Source organism: Peromyscus maniculatus, chromosome 6 (genome assembly GCF_049852395.1).
Source record: "Peromyscus maniculatus bairdii isolate BWxNUB_F1_BW_parent chromosome 6, HU_Pman_BW_mat_3.1, whole genome shotgun sequence".
In the NCBI taxonomy this organism is placed as follows: domain Eukaryota; kingdom Metazoa; phylum Chordata; class Mammalia; order Rodentia; family Cricetidae; genus Peromyscus; species Peromyscus maniculatus.
This window is the reverse complement of record NC_134857.1, coordinates 2062749-2082696: the sequence shown is the minus strand read 5'-3', so window position 1 is coordinate 2082696 and position 19948 is coordinate 2062749. Positions and strand designations below refer to the sequence as shown.

The 19948-nt window shown below is 36.8% G+C and overlaps 1 protein-coding gene across 2 annotated transcripts in view; it reads left to right on the top strand.

Annotated features, from left to right (window-relative positions):
- Positions 1-18523, top strand: part of Adad1 (adenosine deaminase domain containing 1) — a 36061-nt gene extending 17538 nt beyond the window's left edge. For both annotated transcript variants that reach the window (XM_006991824.4, XM_042279013.2), the window contains exons 8-12: positions 1187-1357; positions 2523-2752; positions 8019-8256; positions 14501-14633; positions 18210-18523. In XM_006991824.4, coding sequence (XP_006991886.1) covers positions 1187-1357; positions 2523-2752; positions 8019-8256; positions 14501-14633; positions 18210-18323 — 886 coding nt within the window. In that variant the 3' untranslated portion in view covers positions 18324-18523. The remainder of the gene's footprint in view (positions 1-1186; positions 1358-2522; positions 2753-8018; positions 8257-14500; positions 14634-18209) is intronic.
- Positions 18524-19948: the final 1425 nt, after the last annotated feature.

The following is a 19948-nucleotide window of genomic DNA, read 5'->3' as shown; positions in this document are numbered from 1 at the left end:
CTGTTACTCTTGTTTAATTTCTGTATGCTCACTATTGCTCTTTTCTTTGTTGGAATATCTAAAAACAAATGTAGACCTGTTTTACCTGAAAAAAATACAAGTAGATATCTCTAATAAAGAAAGAATTGTGAATTTTAAAATTTGTTAGAGTGCTGGAGTGATGGGTCAGTGTGCTTGCCCTACAAGCATGCGGCCCTGCTTGCAAATCTCTGGAACTCAAATACAAGGCTAGACATGGCTGCGTGTTCTTGTGCCCCCAGCTTTATGGAGTGGAGACAGCCAAATCCTCAGAGCTCGAGGATTTGTCAGCTAACCTATCCCAAACTGTAAGCCAAACTGCCTTTCTCAAGGCAGTAAGGGAGAGAGCAATTGAGGAAGACACCCATCACCCTGCCCTAGCCTTTGTATGTGCACTATCATGTGCACTTGTGTACATAAACCACACACACATACACAACATTACTATGGAAGCCCATTAGGACATTGCAACTCATGGTTGTCCATTCTTTCTTGATGCTGATGGGATTATCTGACCTTCTTAATGCTTTTCTCAAGTGTGGCACTTTCCTGTGCTTGGCATAGTTACATACTGGTGTTTAATTATGTATTCCTGGTAATGGGAATAAATAGAGTATATCTTAAGGTCATGATGTTTTGTAAAGTAATGTCAGTCCCTTATCAATTAGTTGCCTTCTTTCAGGATATCTATTTCACTTCTTAGTACGATGTAATGTTCTCTGTGTTGTAGCTGTCCTCTTGGACTTTTCTTTAACAACACTAAGAAACAGGAGCCACTGTTGGTGATGAGGGTAGTAAAATAGTAGGAGTAGCTTGTTTTGATAGAAAAGAAAGGCAACAAGTTGGCTTTTCACAACTATCTCTGGAAGAAACAGGGAACCTGGAGTTAGGGGTTCTTTATAAGATACGATAGAGACTCAAATGTGCAGTGTAGAATAGTAATCAAGCAATGACACTTTAATCCAAGTTACAGGGCAGTCCAGTGTGAGGACTTCTTGAGGGACTTAACTTTTCACTAGATAAAGCTAAAGTTATGGTAAGACTCTTATCAATATCAAAGCTTTTAACATACAGAGACATTGCTCATGTTATATTTGGTTATGATACTCATTAAGATAATAGCTGCAATAAATGTTATTACTCAACAAAGTTACAACATTTATTTTAGGTACTTTTATAGACAGCTTCTACTCTTCTATAGCAAAAATCCTGCTATGATGGAAAAGTCAATCTTTTGTACAGAACCAGCTTCTAGTCTCCTTACTCTGAAACAGAACATCAACATTTACCTCTACATGAACCAGTTGCCTAAAGGATCAGCCCAGATTAAGTCACAGTTGTAAGTATTATTATTTTTAAAAGATAGGATGATTGCTGTATATATGTTCTGAACCCCTATCTCAAGAGTGAGATCATTTGAACCCATATTTTCTGTGTAGCCTTGAGTTATTTGTGGGCTTCAGAGCACCACAAATCTCCCTCCTCTCCATTCACTCTGATCTAGACCAGTTTTTAAAAGTACTCATGCTTCATCACGTTCTTTTCTAGTCTGTTGAAAAATCTGCTTTTAAGATTTCACAAGCTTTAGGAAATTATGGGTCTATGCAATACTTATATTCAAATACAGGAGATTAAAAGCTGCTCTGTGGTCAAAATGTCATTGCTTTGATGAATACATAGTATCAGGTAAGGCAAACTCTGAACAGCACAGACAGGCATAGTGAAGAAAGAAAACCCTATCCCAAATCTGACCATCTAGAAATAACTATGGGCAGTATTTTTATAAAAGATCCTAAGAATCACTTTGAAAATAAGATCTATGGATAGATAAAATTCAAGAAAAATAACTTTAGATTTTATTGACGTTTTACCATAGATGACTCTTAAATAAAACTTTTTCTATTACATCATTTTGTAGTTTTAAATCTTTTTATATAGAAGAAGCTAGCTCACAAATTACAAGAACAAAAATTTCTGTTGTTATTATTATGGGTTTTTTAAGATAGGGTCTCATATAGGCCAGACTAGCCTTGAACTCATTATATAGCCAAGGCTGGTCTTAAACTTCTTGGCGGGAGTCAGAGGGTTGAGACAACAGCTCACTATATATCCCTGGCTGGCTTTGAACTTGCTATGTAGACAAGACTGGTCTTGAATTCATGAAAATCTGCCTGCCTCTGCCTCCCAAGTGTTGGAGTTAAAGGCATTTACCACTGTACTAGGCCTTACCATTCTATTTTTAAGGGATGTAAAGAATGATAATAGGAAAATTATGCTGAAGCTCGGTGTTGGTGATTTGTTCTGCATTAATTTTTTTTTTTTTTGGTGAGGGTTGATGAATCTATCCCTATTTTCTTTGTGTTTGCATCTGTTCATGTTATTGGAATGTAGTGTGTGCTGGCAAATTAAACCTGTTAGAAAACACATCTTGAGAACATGCACATTTTACTTTTAACAAATTTGTACTGTTATTATTTTAAAGAAAACTTTTTCTCTCTCTCTAGACGCCTTAATCCACATTCTATTTCTGCATTTGAAGCCAATGAAGAACTGAGTCTCCATGTGGCTGTTGAAGGCAAAATTTATCTTACTGTTTACTGTTCTGCTGATGGAGTTAATAGAATAAACAGTATGTCCTCAAGTGACAAGTTAACAAGATGGGAGGTGCTTGGGGTACAGGGAGCATTGCTGAGTCACTTTATACAGCCAGTTTATATCAGCAGTATACTTATTGGTGAGTTTTAGCACATTTTGGATATGTTCAATAAACAAAAATGCCTATATTTGACTTACCAGTATACAGCCAGCTTTTGCTTTGTTGAGCTGTTTGGTTTATAGTGACTAGAAATTACACTTATTATATGACTTCTGTAATCTTTTAGGAGGTCAAGAATTAACATACTAGTCACTTAGGTTTATTCTGTCTTGAACTTACAGCTTCATTTACCTGATAATGAACCCCATTTCTGTAGGGATAAGATGCTTTTTTGAACTTCCTAAATCTAAAAGCTTATGCTCCGTTTTATCTTCTCTGATATAAGAAATTAAATACCCATTTTGGCTCCTTCTTTATATCATCTTAATACATTTGATCATTATGTAGATCCTTCTAATTGGTCAAATGAGTATGATTAACTAGAATACAATGGACAAATTGTGCATTTCCTAGATAGAGAATGCTATAGAATTTTGGATTTATAATTGAATGGCTTTCCAGATACTATCTCATTGAAAAAGAGTTTAGGGCTCTTTTCCTTTTTAGTTGGTATACAAAATAATGTGATTCATTTTGACATTTTCATATATACATGTCATTATACTTATTTTTGTTGTTTTTATGTATTATCTCACACAATAATGGGAATCATGATACTTATATGCATGTATGTCATTGTACCGTGCCCATATCCATGTCCTACTATCTACTAATGACATCCTCATTTCTCCCCTTCCCCTTACTTCTGGTCCCCTTTGGCTTGCATGGTGTGTATGTGTACACATATATGCATGTATGTGTACACACACACACACACACACACACATATATATATATATATAAATTTAAATTCTTCATATGAGAGAAAACATGACTAAAAACATATGGTGTTTATATACTAAATTCCCTTTTCCCATTTACCTGTTGAAGGGCACCTAGGCAGGTTTCATGTCTTGGGTATTATGCTTTTCCTGCTGTCAGGTGTGTGTGTGTGTGTGTGTGTGTGTGTGTGTGTGTGTGTGTGTGTGTGTGTGTGTGTATGCCAGTATCACAGGTTTTTTTGTTTGTTTGTTTGTTTGTTTGTTTTGTCATTACGGTAATTTGAGATCAGGTATTGTGATGGCTTTAGCATTGTTCTTTCTGGTAGGATTACTTTGTTTATTTGGATCTTTTATGTGTCCATAGGAATTTTCTAATTGTTTTTTACTAATTCTGTGAAGAATGCCATTTTTATTTTGATGGAGATTGAATCAAATTTGTAGGTTTTTTTTTAAGTCTTTTTACAATATAAATTTTGCATCTCGATGGATATGAGCAGTCTTTCCATATTCTGTCTTCCTCAATTTCTTTGTTTAGTATTTTAAAGTTTTCATTATAAAGATATTTCATCTGCTTGAGTAGATTTATTTCTAAATACTTTTTTTTTTTAAAGCTATTGTGAATGGGATTCTTTCCTTGGTTTTTTTCTCTGCAAGTTTGTCACTGTTGTATTGAAATGCTAGTTATTTTTTAAATGTTGATTTTGTGACCTACTTTGAGAAAAATGTTTATAAGAAAGATCTTTGTTCATAGAAGAACATCCTTGTTTCATTGCTGACTTTAGAAGAAACACTTTAAGGTTTCTCCCCAGTTAGTATAATGTTAACTATAAATCTGTTATATAGAATATATTTCTTCTATCTTGATTTCTCAGGGCTTTACTTATGAAGAAATACTGAACTTTGTCCAAGGTTTTTCCTGCTTCTATTTGAGTTTATGATATGATTTCTATCCCTAAGTCTATTTATGTTCTGTGACAGGGTCTTGTGCTATTCCTTTTTGGGGGAGAGGGTGAGTAGGTGGAGAGAAAACGTCATAGACACTGGGAGAATGTTGAAACAAGCAGCTCAGTTTATTCAGGAAGAGGCAAGCCTTATATACCCTCTACCCCATCCCAGGGGAAGGTCTGATGAATATGCATCTGCTGTTGTGACATGGCTGCCTCTCATTGGTCCAGGTCATCTCAGATCATGTCTCAGCTGCTGTTATTAAGGCCCTTAGACAGACCCAGGTTGGCTCTCAGAAAGTATTTTATTACTGGTTTGGCTGGCTGGCCCTCTGGCCTGTTAGGGATGAGTCATCCCACAATGTTCTACATCACAAAGCATTCATTTGTATATGCTAACATTTATCCTTAAATGCCTGGAATGAAACCAACTGAATGTGGCCCATGTTCTTCGTGTATCATTGAATTTGGTTTGCAAGTGTTTCATTGAGAATTTTTTTTTCTCCTTTCTTTCTGTTCTTTTTTTTTCTTTATTATTATTATTATTATTATTATTATTATTATTATTATTATTATTATTTTACAACACCATTCAGTTCAACATAATATCCACAGATTCCCCTGTTCTCCCTCTCTCGCCCACCCCTCCCCCCAGCACACCCCCCATTCCCACCTCCTCCAGATCAAGGTCTCCCCCGAGGACCGGGTCATTGAGAATTTTTACATCTGTGTTCTTTGAGGCAATCAGTATATAGTTGTTGTTGTGTCCTTGTCTTGTCTTTGATATCATAGAATGAGCTGGGTAGTGTTTCATCCCTTTCTATAGTATAGACCAGTTGCAGGTCAAAGATGTGCAACTTTTAAAAATATTACCAAATAGCCCCTGGTGCACCTCCCCAGTAACTGTGGGTTAGAATACCTGTTTACCCACATTAGCAGTCATGGTCATTTCTTATGCTCCATGGGGAACTACATTTGACACTTTCTAAGATCATTTTGTTGGCTAATGTTCTTATTATGTTTGTTGTTTTAGTCAATTCAGTCAATCAATTCAAATCCTTTCTCAAGACATTTAAAGTTTTTCTAATTCTTCTGTAGCAGATTGTTTTTGTTCTTGATAAATATGAGTATGGGATCTAAGAAATTTGTGTGCATTCTCTGGAATCACAGATTTGGTGGTCAGAGCTTTTGTTAAGTTTTATGATCTTTTTAAAAATTTGTCATTTGTGTGATGTAACTTCACACTGTAGTTATAGTGTTGTTTAAGAGGATAGACATTGAGGCCGGGCGTTGGTGGCGCACGCCTTTAATCCCAGCACTTGGGAGGCAGAGCCAGGCGGATCTCTGTGAGTTCGAGGCCAGCCTGGGCTACCAAGTGAGCTCCAGGAAAGGCGCAAAGCTACACAGAGAAACCCTGTCTCGAAAAACCAAAAAAAAAAAAAAAAAAGAGGATAGACATTGATTCCTTTTCGTAGTTGGTTAGGGGTTTGGAACAGGAGCATAAAAATTAGATCTGGTCATTTGACTGCCATCTTGTACCTGGCAGTTTGGGCCAGTGGGGCGGGGGTAGGGGGTAGAGGGGTGGGGGCGTTGGTGGGGGGCGGTATACAGTCAATGAAAAGAAAACGGCTTTAGAAAATTGCTTCAGATTTTTCCTCTCAGCATCTCTGTGGGTCCCATATGAAAATAATTGGTGTTCTGATATAATCTAAAAAATATAATGTGCATGAATAAAAAAATGAAGATTTCTGGAACTCCTGGAATCTGTCCTGTAAGCCCAGAAACACACACTTTAGAAAGGTTTCAGGGGTTCTGATGCAGGTCATTGAGTGGCTCACATTTTTAGCAATTCTCACTTGAATGACTGTATTCTGAAAGAGAGTGATTTGATACCTGGAAGATCTTGAGAGTTAATGGAACTTTACTTATTGTGTCACAGTTTCTTACCTAACACATAGCACTTATTAACTGCATTCTAAGTAGGTATTCATCTAAGCCTAGTGTTAAAACAATCAGTAAAATGGAATATAGGTGTGAGCACAAACAATTGTGCTAATTAAGCAGCTCCAATTCTTTACAAACTTCTTCCTTTTATATAATTGAATTTTGTTTCCCTTTTAATTCTATAGTGCGGAGCATTACAGATTAAATTTAATTCTTTGAAGATGACTTTACTGCCTTTCTCTTATGTCCTATAGAATGTTTATAATTCCTTTTAAAATAATTTTAAAATTATATTTCATTTGTGTTTGTGTGTTCACCTGTCACAGTATATATGTGCATATGGAGATCAGAAGGGAACTTGAAGGAGTAGGTTAGCTCCTTCCACTATGTGGGTTCTGGGATCAAACCCAGTAAGAGTTATGTCAGTGACCCTACAATTCTTTATATTGATTCCACCAAGCCTCTGTTAACTTAGTAGAATATGAATGGAAAGAACAGTGTATTTAAAATTTCATTTTAGTTTTGGAAAGGTTTTTAGGGTCTTTAATAGGAGGTTTATGTTTCAACAAAGGGCAGGAGGCATTGTTGGGACCAGACCTTGTTGGGGTCTGGTCCCACCCATTATCGTCTCAATTCTAGTTTTTCCTGCAAGATTATCTGACAAGTTGTCAAGACAGTATGAAATCTCTTTCTGAGAGACAACCCCTACCCTTTCCCTGGATGCCACTAGGATCCCAGGCTTTTCCAATTTCTTGGGGTCCAGCTAAATTTTAGTAGTTTAGTAGTCAAAGTGAGTGGCAATTGTGTCTTTTGAGAATACCTTCACTCTCTTCAACAATATTGTGTAAATACAAAGCTTTTGTTAGTGTTCATAATATTAACCAAAGTGGTCATTCTTTGAATTACTTTGTGTCCTGAAACTGGAACATTGTGATCCTGTAACAGTTTATAATATGTGGTCATTAGCTATAAAAGAATTACTTGACTTTTGCCAATAATCTGCTGCTGATTTCATGCGGAAACCAAAAAATCAAGACAAAATGAGCAGGTTCTTTCTGGCAGAGCTCTGTAAAAAGTACCATTTCTTTGTGGGTCAGTACTGGTTCTTTGCATTTTTAAATTTTTAAAATTTTATGTATGTGGGTGTTTTGCCTGCATGTGTGTCTGTGTACCCTGGGCTTGCAGTGCCTGGGGGAGCCAGAAGCCATCAGATCCTCTGGTCCTGAAATTACAGAAGTAAACTGCTGTGTGAGTGCTGGAAATGAAACTCGGGTCCTCTGGAAGAACAGTCAGTGCTCTTAACCCCTGAGCATCTTCTAACCCCTGGTTCTTTGTTTTAGTATTGCTTCTTTTTTCATTGTTGAGCATTTCTTGATGGAAATTTTGTCATTACCTTGTCTTGATTCAGGTCAAATCTATGAAAGTAACTGCTAAGAGAATAGATGTGGGCTAGAGAAAAGAGATGTGAGCTTTGGATTATATAGTTAACCTATTTCCATTATCTATCTTTCTTTTTTAGCACAACCTTTTCTTTTGACTTTGAATTTCTGAGTGTGTTTTGTTTTTGCTTTCTAGGTGATGGGAATTGCAGTGATACTAGAGGCTTAGAAATTGCAATAAACCAACGTGTTGATGATGCACTCACTTCAAAACTTCCCATGTTTTACTTGGTCAACAGACCTCATATTAGCTTAGTGCCCACTGCATATCCACTGCAAATAAACTTGGACCGTAAATCACTCAGTTTGAATTGGGCACAAGGAGACAATTCTTTGGAGATTGTGGATGGCCTGAGTGGGAAGATCACTGAAAGGTTAGAATTACTACTTTCTCTAAAAAAATCATATATTGAGCAAAAGAAGGCATTTTATTGAAATTTTACTCTAACAATTTTTTATTGGATTCTGAACAATTTGTATTGAGTATGGCCATGTTGCTGACAACATATTCATTATAAATTTCTTTTTTGAATAATACAAGCTTACAAAGCCATATAGTAAATGGTGAAGCCAGCACTCAAACCCAAGGAATCTGGCTCTAAACCCTGTGTTGTTAAAATATTAGAATCAGCTGGGCAGTGGTGGCGCACGCCTTTAATCCCAGCACTCGAGGGGCAGAGCCAGGTGGATCTCTGTGAGTTCGAGGCCAGCCTGGGCTACCAAGTGAGTCCCAGGAAAGGTGCAAAGCTACACAGAGAAACCCTGTCTCGAAAAACCAAAAAAAAATAAATTAGAATCATAGAAATTATTCTACTAAGTCTGAATTTCTTGATGTGGGATTAGGAATCTGCATTTTTCATATTCTATCGCAAATATTATGAACACATAAGTGTAAGAACTATTATAACATGTTATGCTGCCTTCTATTGTTATAGCCATGTAAGTTGCTTGTGGTTTTCTAATGTTTTACCTGGCCACCCCTGTAGTAAGGATTACAAACTGGCATTCTAATATAGACATTTTTATTTCCAAAGGCATTATTGTTAACCATACTATACTATGCCTTTTGGATATTTCTTTGTCATATTCCTATAATTCGTTATTGAATAAAAATAAAACCTTGTAGTAATGGATATATTCTATTTAGATGAGCAGTGAGTAATGCTAAAAGCTTAGTGCTCAGGGGAGGAGGAGTCTTTTTTCTTTAGGACTATAGTCATGGTAAGTTGTCTAGGGTCTAGTAAATAACCTTACATCCATGCACACACAAGCAGCCCAGAGTAAACCCAGTGTTCTTTTAGCATGACTTTTGTTTTCTTTCAAGTTTACATGCTTTAAATATCTTCCTTTTGGAAGGACATTTAATTAAGACCAATACAACTATTTCTTGGCATGAATATCATCAAGCATAGTACTCTTGGGGTAATAGGATCAAGTCAAGAATAATACAGACTGTAGCACAACAAATACATTGTCTGACCTTTGGATTATAAATGCATTCAACTTTACACATTCAAACAAATTAATGATATTTTAAAACTCAGAAAATAATGGCATGACAAAGTGGAATAAATAAATGTGAAATTAGTTTAATTTCTTTTTGGTTTTTTGAGACAGGGTTTCTCTGTGTAGCTTTGGAACCTGTCCTGGAACTCACTCTGTAGCCCAGGCTGGCCTCGGACTCACAGAGATCCGCCTGCCTCTGCCTCCCGAGTGCTGGGATTAAAGGCATTTAATCCCACCACGCCTCCCCCCCCCCAGCTGAGGACCGAACCCAGGGCCTTGTGCTTGCTGGCAAGCGCTCTACCCTAGTTTAATTTCTTATTATGGCCTAGCATTTGCAAATAATTACAAATAAAGCAGTTGGATGTATCCAACTACAGACTGTGAATTTTAGCCCCAAAGAATCAGTAAAGCAAAGAAAGTCTAACCCTGGCCCCAGGAGGAAGAAGCAGAGAGGATCCTGAGTTAGACTAGACTGGGCTTTTAACAAGTTAGACCCTGGCTGGCCTGGAACTCAGCAATCCACTTGCCTCTGCCTCCAGAGTGCTGAGATTAAAGGTGTATGCCACCATACCCAGCTTCCCAAGAATGTCTTACATTTTTTGAGTTATGTATATATCACATTTTTATTATCCATTCTTCTGTTGAGGTTTCCATTTCCTGACTGTTGCAAATAGAGCATCAATGCACATGACTGACCAAGTATCTGTAGAGTAGGTATATATCCAGAATGATACAGCTGGGTCATATGTTAGATTGATTGATTGTTGTTTGATGATTTTCCATACTGATTTCCAGAGTGGCTTCACCAGTTTGCATTCTCAACAAAAGTTATTAAGGGTTCTGCTTTCTCCACAGTGTCCCTAGTAGTTGTTACCACTTGCTTTGTTTGTATTAGCCATTCTGCCTGGAGTGAGATGAAATCTCAAAGCTGTTTGAGTTTGCCTTTTCCTATCTGTTAAGAATGATGAACTTTTTTTTTTGAGATAATTCTTTTTTTTTCTTTTATTTTACAATACTATTCAGTTCTACATAACAGCCACAGATTCCCTTGTTCTCCCCCTTCCTTCCCTCCTCCCCTTCCCCTCAGCCACCCCCCATTCCCACCACCTCCAGATCAAGGCCACCCCCAAGGACTGAGATTGACCTGATAGACTCAGTCCAGGCAGGTCCAGTCCCCTCCTCCCAGATTGAGCCAAGCGTCCCTGTATAAGTCCCAGGTTTCAAACAGCCAACTCATGCAACGAGCCCAGGACCTGGTACCACTGCCTAGATGCCTCCCAAACAGATCAAGCCAATCAACTGTCTCACCTATTCAGAGGGCCTGATCCAGCTGGGGGCCCCTCAGCCTTTGGTTCATAGTTCATGTGTTTCCATTCATTTGGCTATTTGTCCCTGTGCTTTATCCAACCTTGGTTTCAACAATTCTCGCTCATATAAACCCTCCTCTTTCTCGCTAATTAGACTCCCAGCGCTCCACCCGGGGGCCTAGCTGTGGATGTCTGCATCCAGATTCCTCAGTCCTTGGATGGGGTTTCTGGCACAACTATTAGGGTGTTTGGCCATCCCATCACCAGAGTAGGTCAGTCCTGGCTGTCTCTCGGCCATTGCCAGCAGTCTTTTATGGGGGTATCTTTGTGGATTTCTGTGGGCCTCTTTAGCACTTTGTTTCTTCCTTTTCTCATGTGGTCTTCATTTACCATGGTCTCCTATTCCTTGTTCTCCCTCTCTGTTCTTGATCCAGGTGGGATCTCCGCTCTCTTTCCCTCGACTGTCGCCCTTCATTGCTCCCCCTCATGTCCAGGCTGTTCATGTAGATCTCATCCATTTCTCCATCATTGGGTGATCCCCGTGTCTTTCTTGGGGTCCTGTTTTACAGATAGCCTCACTGGTGATGTAAGTAGCAGTCCAGTCATCCTTGTTCCACATCTAGTATTCTTCTATGAGTGAGTACATACCATATTTGTCTTTCTGAGTCTGGGTTACCTCACTCAGGATGATTTTTCTAGATCCATCTATTTGCCTGCAAACCTCATGATGTCATTGTTTTTCTCTGCTGAGTAGTATTCCATTGTGTATATGTGCCACAATTTATTTATCCATTCTTCAGTTGAAGGGCATCTTTGAGATATTTCTTAGCCACTTGTTTTAAATTGAAAACTCCCTAGCCCATTTTTTAAATTGGGTCACTAGTTTCCTTGATTCCTGTTTGTTTTGTTTTCTTGTTTGGTAGAGTTTTGTATAGTGTGGCTATTAGCCCTTTGCTGGTGTGGAGCTGGAAAAGGCTCTCCCACTTTGGTGGCTTCTTCAGGCACTTGATTGTTTCCTTATCTGTACAGACGCTCTGTAGTTTTAGGAGGCCCCCTTGTCAGTTCACTTTAATTTCTCAGCGAATGGAGTCTTATCAGAAAGGTCTTTTCTACACCTGTATCTCATAGGATACTGTCTGTGTTTTCTCTTGGCAGTTTTAGTGTTTCAGGTTTCAGAGTGCGATCTTTGACCCAGCTGAATCTAATTTTAGATAAAGGTCTAATTTCCTTCTTCTGTATGTGGACATTTCATTTTCCCAGCACCATTTGTTGAAGATGCCGTCTTTTCTTCAGTGTATGTTTTGCCTCTTTGTCAAGTATCATGTGGCTGTAGTTAGAGTATACACACACACATACTACTACTACTACTACTAATAATAATAATAATAATAATAATAATATGCCATCAGTTTGAGATGGTGACATAAGAGGGGTTGAAGGGAAGGAAAAAGGAGACCATTTTATTTCAATTAAAAACATATTTTAAAAAAAAGCAAACAAAAAGCAACAAAGAACTGAGGTATTGAGCACTGTGAGTTTGAGGCCAGCCTGGTCTACAAAGTGAGTTCCAGACAGCTGAGGCTACCCAGAGAAACCCTGTCTTGGGAAAGAAAAAAAAATGAAATGAAAGAAAGAAAGAAAGAAAGAAAGAAAGAAAGAAAGAAAGAAAGAAGGAAGGAAGGAAGGAAGGAAGGAAGGAAGGAAGGAAGGAAGGAAGGAAGGAAGGACATCTAAGTGCTAGAGAGATGGCTTGATGGTTAAGAGCAGTTGCTGATTTTGCAGATGGGAGTTTGAATCCCAGCACCCACATGGGGTGGCTCACAGCCACCTGTAACTCCAGTTCCCAAGGATTTGACTCCCTCATCTGAATTCCAAGGATACTTAACTTGCACTATATTCATATACAGATGCAGACACACACATGTAAATAAAAATTTTAAGAGCATCCAACTGTATGTGTGTATGCATGAGAGAGAGAGAGAGAGAGAGAGAGAGAGAGAGTGTGTGTGTGTGTGTGTGTGTGTGTGTGTGTGTGTGTGTGTGTGTGTGTGTGTGTGTGTGTTTAAGACAGAGTCTGTCTATGTAGGCTAGCCTCAGTTTTTCGGTTTATCTTGCCTCAGCCTGTTAAGTGTTAGGGTTACAGGCATGGACTACCATATCTGTTATGAATCCACCAATCCTTACATGAAGCAAATGTATCTTGCATCATGAAATATGTTGAAAGATTATTTCCTCCCCAACATACACACAAAACTTACAAAGAACGCTTCCTGTTAATCAAAACTGCAACAAAAATTTAGCAGCCTATTAAAAACATTTAGATATTGTATACAACAGTACTAATTGAAGTTTTTCCACATAGTGGCAGAGCTGACATCAAACTAGAAATTTAAATTTATCATTATTGTTCATCTCATTATTCTACTAGAGCATATTGCAGAGATCTACTAAGGAGTAAGAGTAAAAAGGAGAATAGTAGATGGTTTGTTGGAGGATAAAATACAGCCTTATTGACTCAAAAATACTATCATGATTGGTGAGAAAATGTCAGGGTGATTGGTTACTGTTACTGCTGTTGGATAAGAAAAAGGTAGAAACAAAATATGGGGAAAAGGATTAGGGGGATTTTGAAGATGGAACCCAGTACCTCACAAACACTAGGCACACGCTCTTCTCCTTCTGTGTTCCCCAGTTCTACTGAAAAGCCCAAGAAATTTACAGAAAAATCTACCAACACTATCATGGTAGGAAAGTAATATACAGAGATTAATAGATTTTGTATGTATGAGTGCATGCTAACATTTGCTACATATAAACTACCTCAAAATTCAGTGATTTAAGGCAACAATGTATTACTTCTCGATAAATGTTTGGATCAGCTGAGTGGTCCTTCTGGATCTGGTTAGAACTCCCTCAGGCATCTGAAGTCAGGTGTGGGTCAAATGAAGAGTCACTTAGGTTGATCTCTTAGAGGAATAACTGTTCTTTGCCCTTTAGTATGGTAGTCACAGCACACTTAGCTGAGCATGAAGGAATCGCAAGGAAGGCTTCCCCTGAAATCTGGACTCTGAACTTGTACATTTTCTCTTTGTTCACCATAACAAATCACAAGGCTAGCACAAATTCAAGGGATGTATGGCTCTGGAAAGCTACATGGAAACTGGAAGAATGGAATGGAGGGTTTTTACAGTTTTAATCATCTGTCACAGAACAGCTAATAAGTTATAATGAGAGGGAAAAGTTACTTAGTAAAAAGGTTTGTGATCTGTGAACTCACTTTTATTAGAACAGACAAATAATGCATACATATGCACACATATACACATGTATGGATGGTTTTGAAGTAGTGTTTTCTAAATTAAAGTTTGCTTGCAGGGAATGCACTATACAATTTCAGGAGATTTGATACATGTATCCATCCAGGTCACCTGTTACTCTAGTCAAAATTCAATAGCTGTCACCACTCCAGAAGGTATTTTCACACTCCCTTTCAGTCAATCATGGGAAAACAACTGCTTTCATTTGTATTATCATAGATTAGTTTTATCTCAAATAATAGAAATATTCAAATAGAAATATTCTTTTAACTTTTGATGTACAATAATAAGTTAAACTAATTAAAGTTAAGTTAGCTTCTGTCAACAGTTAAGTACTCAAGATGCTTCTTATCTAAAATAAAGCTCCAACATGCATTCTTCTGCCTAATTGATATCATAAATATTTGTGAGCTGTTATTTAATCCCTACAATTGTGAACATAAATCATTAACTATGATTACTGCGTGTTTCATTTCTTTCAACTTTAGTTCCCCATTTAAAAGTGGTTTGTCAATGGCAAGTCGGCTTTGTAAGGCTGCAATGTTAAGTCGATTTAATCTGCTTGCCAAGGAAGCTAAAACAGATGATTTACTTGAAGCTCGGACATACCACGCGGCTAAGGTAAGGTGATCATAGAAGTATAGCTAAAGACAATAATGTGGTGAATCTATGGAGAGAGCAAAAATGTGTTAAATAGTTTGGAATGTAACATATTATCGAACCTATTTTGACAGTATTGCTTAACACCTTCTTGTTATACCCAGAGAAACAAAGGTAATAAAACCCTTTACTCTGCAAAGCATTGCTAACTATAGAATGTTATGTCTTACAATAATACATTACTCAAAATAAGTTTAATTTCAGACCCTAATTTGGACATGATTTAGCAGATAATAAAGATTTTTTTCTTTCTAAACAAATTTTTAGTGACGGGGGCAATAATAGATCAATAGTTAAGGTAGCTTGCACATGCAAGGCAAGCACTGAGCTGAAATCACATTGCATACTGGATTTTATTTTTTCTACTTTGATTTAATATGACATGTCATGTGCATGCTTCCATGTTATCATTAGTATTTTTATTTTCTGATTTTAATAATACAATGTTGTATGAAAGTCACTTAATTTTTGCAAGCACTGAAATGACCAAACCATACTTTTGAGCTGCAAAGCTTCATATCAACTATAAGCCTATGTACATATTCCCACTTACAGTTATATCAACTACACGCTTGTGCACACATACCCACTTACAGTTGTATCAACTACAAGCCTATGAACACACACCCACATACAACTAAGTGTAAGCTTCTTTATATCATTGCTGTTTTCAGTGATATCAAAAGGCTACAAGTCTTTTAAAAAAAGTATAAAAAAACTGAATGAAAATGTCAAAAACAGCCTTTCATAACTCTGGAAGTGAATTAAAGGTAGAAAATTCAAATATCAAAACTATATATTCTTGAAAAAGTGCTAGGATTTTAAATAAGAATAACGAGTTTATGTTCTTGCCTGGAGCTGTTTTCATTCTCTTGTCTTCCTGTCTAGTTTGAAGATGGGGAGTGTAGTTTTACCAGAATGAAGATGCTGCTAAAGTCATAGACTTACTGTCAGAGGAATGGGCTTGATGTGGATCAGAGGATAACAATTTGTGGATTTTCTTTTTCTGCTTATGGTGCCAAAATTGGTAGGAAATGAATAAGAAAAGCTGGTGAATTCACTGGCTCCAGCTGTAGTCCTTGTTGGAGGCAAGCAGTAAATCTGGTTACCAAGATATATGGGGAAATTAAAAGACTAGAGTGAATTGAAATTCTCTGTGTTCCCTGGCCAATGGGAAAACTATAGAGTCTTAATGCAGACTATTGGGGTCCAGCCCCTCAATAGTCCTCTCCCAGGGACTTGTAGCAGAGCCATATACATGACAGGTTCAAGAAAATCAGGCAATGAACTAGGATGACCATAGCAGCTGTATACCTGATGTAGACAGATCTCATAGTAAAAGCAGGAAAACTTAAAAATAAAACATAAACATCACAGAAAATATATTCTGGCCACTGTGGCAGTAAAATGTCAATTAATAGAATGAAATCTGGGAAATTGCCATATATTTGGAAATTAACTTATGAATTACCAATGGATCATAGGAAAAAGACTTTCAGAAAAACCAAGAAATTATCTTAGAATGAGTTAAAAAACACAATGTATTGAAATGCATGGATGATTAAAGAAATAGGGAAAGTGTATAGCTTTAAATGCTTATATTACAAAAGAATTCTAAAATCAGTTATTTAAGCTTCCAACTCAAGAAGCTGGTTAAAATACAAGTGGGGAACTGGGAACACAGAAATAAGTAAAATGGAATAAATAGTATGAATCAGAGTGAAATTGATGAAAGCCTAACATCTTACTTGTATATTCAGAAAAGATTTATTAACACTGTATTTTAGGTACTTGTTTATATCTCACAATAGTATTTTGTAAGAAAGTAGTAATTATTCATTAGCATACTCCAAAGCATGTCATAAATAATGTAAACTATAGTTGTCAAACAAAATGAAAAACTTTATTCTGTACTCGCTTTAATGTTTTAATATCTATGTTTTTACTTGCTTAATAATTAGCAAATCTAATAAATCAGAGTTTATATCTATTTAGAAAAATATACTTGTGTACACATTCAGTAAACCATGCTGTAAGCAGATGTGCTTTCATCCAGACTTCATTGTTTCATTTATAAATCACAAAAAAATATATTTAGTATGATTCTTTCGATGACTATAAGGATTTTGGGGTAGTAAATGAAGATTGGCTTTCATTTATAGCCAGTATCTGCATTAGCCCTTAAGAAAACAATCAGGTTATCCTTTGAAACTTTAAGCCAGGCATAGACTTCTCTTTAAGTCATAGATGACATATTCTTCAAGATAAAGCTGATTACTTTACACTGAACACTTTGTAATTCAGTCACATTGGCCAGTTCTAGACAGGGATGGGTCATTTCTTCAGCTTCTTCATCAGCACTTGATGTTACACTTCACAGTTTGATAGAGTAAGCTTCTTTCTCTAAACCTCATGAACAACCTGTAGTCTATAATCTGGACCACTCCAGGTGCTGCTAATCATTTGGAGAAATGAGTGCTCATGCATTACAATGAGACTGGAAAAAAAACGGTACAGCCACTTTGGAAAACAATTTGGCTTCTTCCATCACCAAAGGTAAACATTCTTGCTGTGGGACTCAGCAGTACCACTGGTATTTGTGAGAAACAAAACTGACATGTTTATAACAGCATTTTCCTGATAGTAAAAAACGGAAACAATGCAAGTTCATAAGCTGGTGAATGGACAGATGTGATAGACTTATACAATGGTATTAATCTACTATAAAAACCTAACCCTCAGCCGGGCGGTGGTGGCGCACGCCTTTAATCCCAGCACTCGGGAGGCAGAGCCAGGCGGATCTCTGTGAGTTCGAGGCCAGCCTGGGCTACCAAGTGAGCTCCAGGAAAGGCGCAAAGCTACACAGAGAAACCCTGTCTCGAAAAACCAAAAAAAAAAAAAAAAAAAAAAAAAAAAAAAAAAAAAAAAAAAAAAAAAAAAAAAACCTAACCCTGACATGGAATAGCATGAAAATGTTATGCTAGCCTAACATAGTGGCATGCTTAATGTGTTGATAAAGTTATATGGAACTTCCAGGAAAAAAAATCTAGAGACAGAAAAATGTGTACTTGCGTGGGGCTAATACAGACTGACTGCAGGCAGGCACAAGGGAAGATTTAGAGGTGGAAGTTTATCACTGGATTTTGATGACATTTGTACATATCTATAACATTAACAAAGTCAAAATTGTACACTTGCAGTGGGTGAGTTTTATAATAAATCATAAAAGTTATATAATAAATCATATATGTGTTTATTTATAGAAAATGAGAATACATGAAAATAGCAATGGGAGTTATCTACAGTTTGAGTGTTATAGTGCATACTTTATATGTTTTTTCTTTGTTTTTCTGTCGTGAATTTGTTTACTCTTATTAAAATAACAAGCAAATGTTAAATAACAAGCAAAATTGCCTTTATAGGCATGTTGGAAAATAACTGTTTTAAATTAGCACAGGAATTGAGTTTTTATTAGTTTTTTTCACATAAAGTTACACAGTGTGGGGTTACTGAATGTTCCACTTTCCTCTTCTCCAGTGCATGTCCGGGCCCTATCAAGAAGCCAAAGCACTACTGAAGTCCTACCTGCAGCAGCACGGCTACGGCTCCTGGATTGTGAAGTCTCCCTGTATAGAGCAATTTAGTATGTGACTTAGACGACACACTGTCATATTAAAGAGCTTTTATTTTTGATGTGTTTGACTGTTTTAAAACATGGAGGCTTCAGCCTTCACAGTAGAAGTCTTGAAAGAGCAATGCCCAGATATTGCTAAAAATGTGTAAATACCTATGTCACCTTGATTGAAATATTATGCTCCTTTGCCTTTTATAAAAAGAATTACTTGACTAAACATGTAGACATTTTCCATTTATTTTTATAGACATAAAGCTGTTATAGCCCTTATGTAGTTTAAGAAGCCATTAACCTTTTATAGTTTAAAAGAGAACTCATATTCCTTTGTTTTTACTTTAAATTCATCCATACAGATGTAATATACAATGTTGTGTCTGGTATCCCACTATAGGTTTTTTATAATTAAAAGTGAAAATCAAGAATAAAAGTAATACTAACTTAGTGATTAGTTTAGCAGGCATCTGAGTGTATGATCCATGCCATTCACCGTGCTAGGTGATAGAAAACCAATAATTAGAATGTCAATCTGTGGCTCAGAAGTTCATGAGTATACTCCACATACAAATACCTGAAGATTCTAATCACAGTAGGAAAGAGTCTGGTAAATGATTATGATTAATACATGATTTCCATATATTCTTAAAAGAGTTCCCATTTTAAGTGGCTTATAGAATTTATAACACATGTAATTTACTTCTTTATAATTAAACTAGCAGAGATTTTTAATTTATATGGAAATAAAACATTCCTGAGCAGTGTACATTTTTGTTTATATAGTAGTTAGATGAAAGGACAACTTAATCATTTAGGTATCTTTAGTGTAATTATTTATTCCACACCTAGTATTTTTATTTTATTCCTTTTTTAATCAAAGCATTACTGAGTATTATTGGTTCTCAAATGTGTTCCTCTTATATCTTTACTAAATTTATGAGTCCTACTCACCCTACACAAGCTGTTCTCATGAGATTGTTCTACTCTGAGTGTGTGTTCAACCGTTCTGTAAAGACACTGATGTCTCTGGCTGGTCTAGACCATTTACTAGGTTGAACCATGAGAAACTGCATTTTTATAGAATAAAAATGATTAAAATACAGGCAGTTTCCTATGGATCAGCACAACTATATTAGCAAATTACATCTTAGTTGTATGATATTTATGATTAGCTGACACTGCCTTGTAAATATTTTTTAATCTCCTTATAAGCTGCTTCCTTTCAAGGAAAAATTTCCACCTTTATTTCTTTGATTTTGCTACTTAACAGTAAAATTGCCTTTGAAAACTTGAAGTGCCTCACCTTCTCTTGGCCTCTCACATTTATTCCATCTGGGAAGGCAGCAGCAGATGGCTACTCTCTGAAATCCCTGTAGTCAGGGTTCCTAGTGCTCTCCTGCAATGAGAGTCAGTAAAAAATGATCTCTCTTCTCAAATTTGCAGTTTTGAGGGGAAATAAAACAAATGCCCAGTTGCTTCTAATTTTTTAAGTTAGATTTTATTTTCAGTTGTGGGGGAGGTGTGTACATGAGTGCAGGTACCCATAGTCTACAAGAGGGTGTCAGATCTCCTGAAGTTAAAATTGATTGTGAGCTGCCTGATGTGGGTTCTGGGATCAAATTCCTGTCGTCTGCAAGACCAGTGTCTA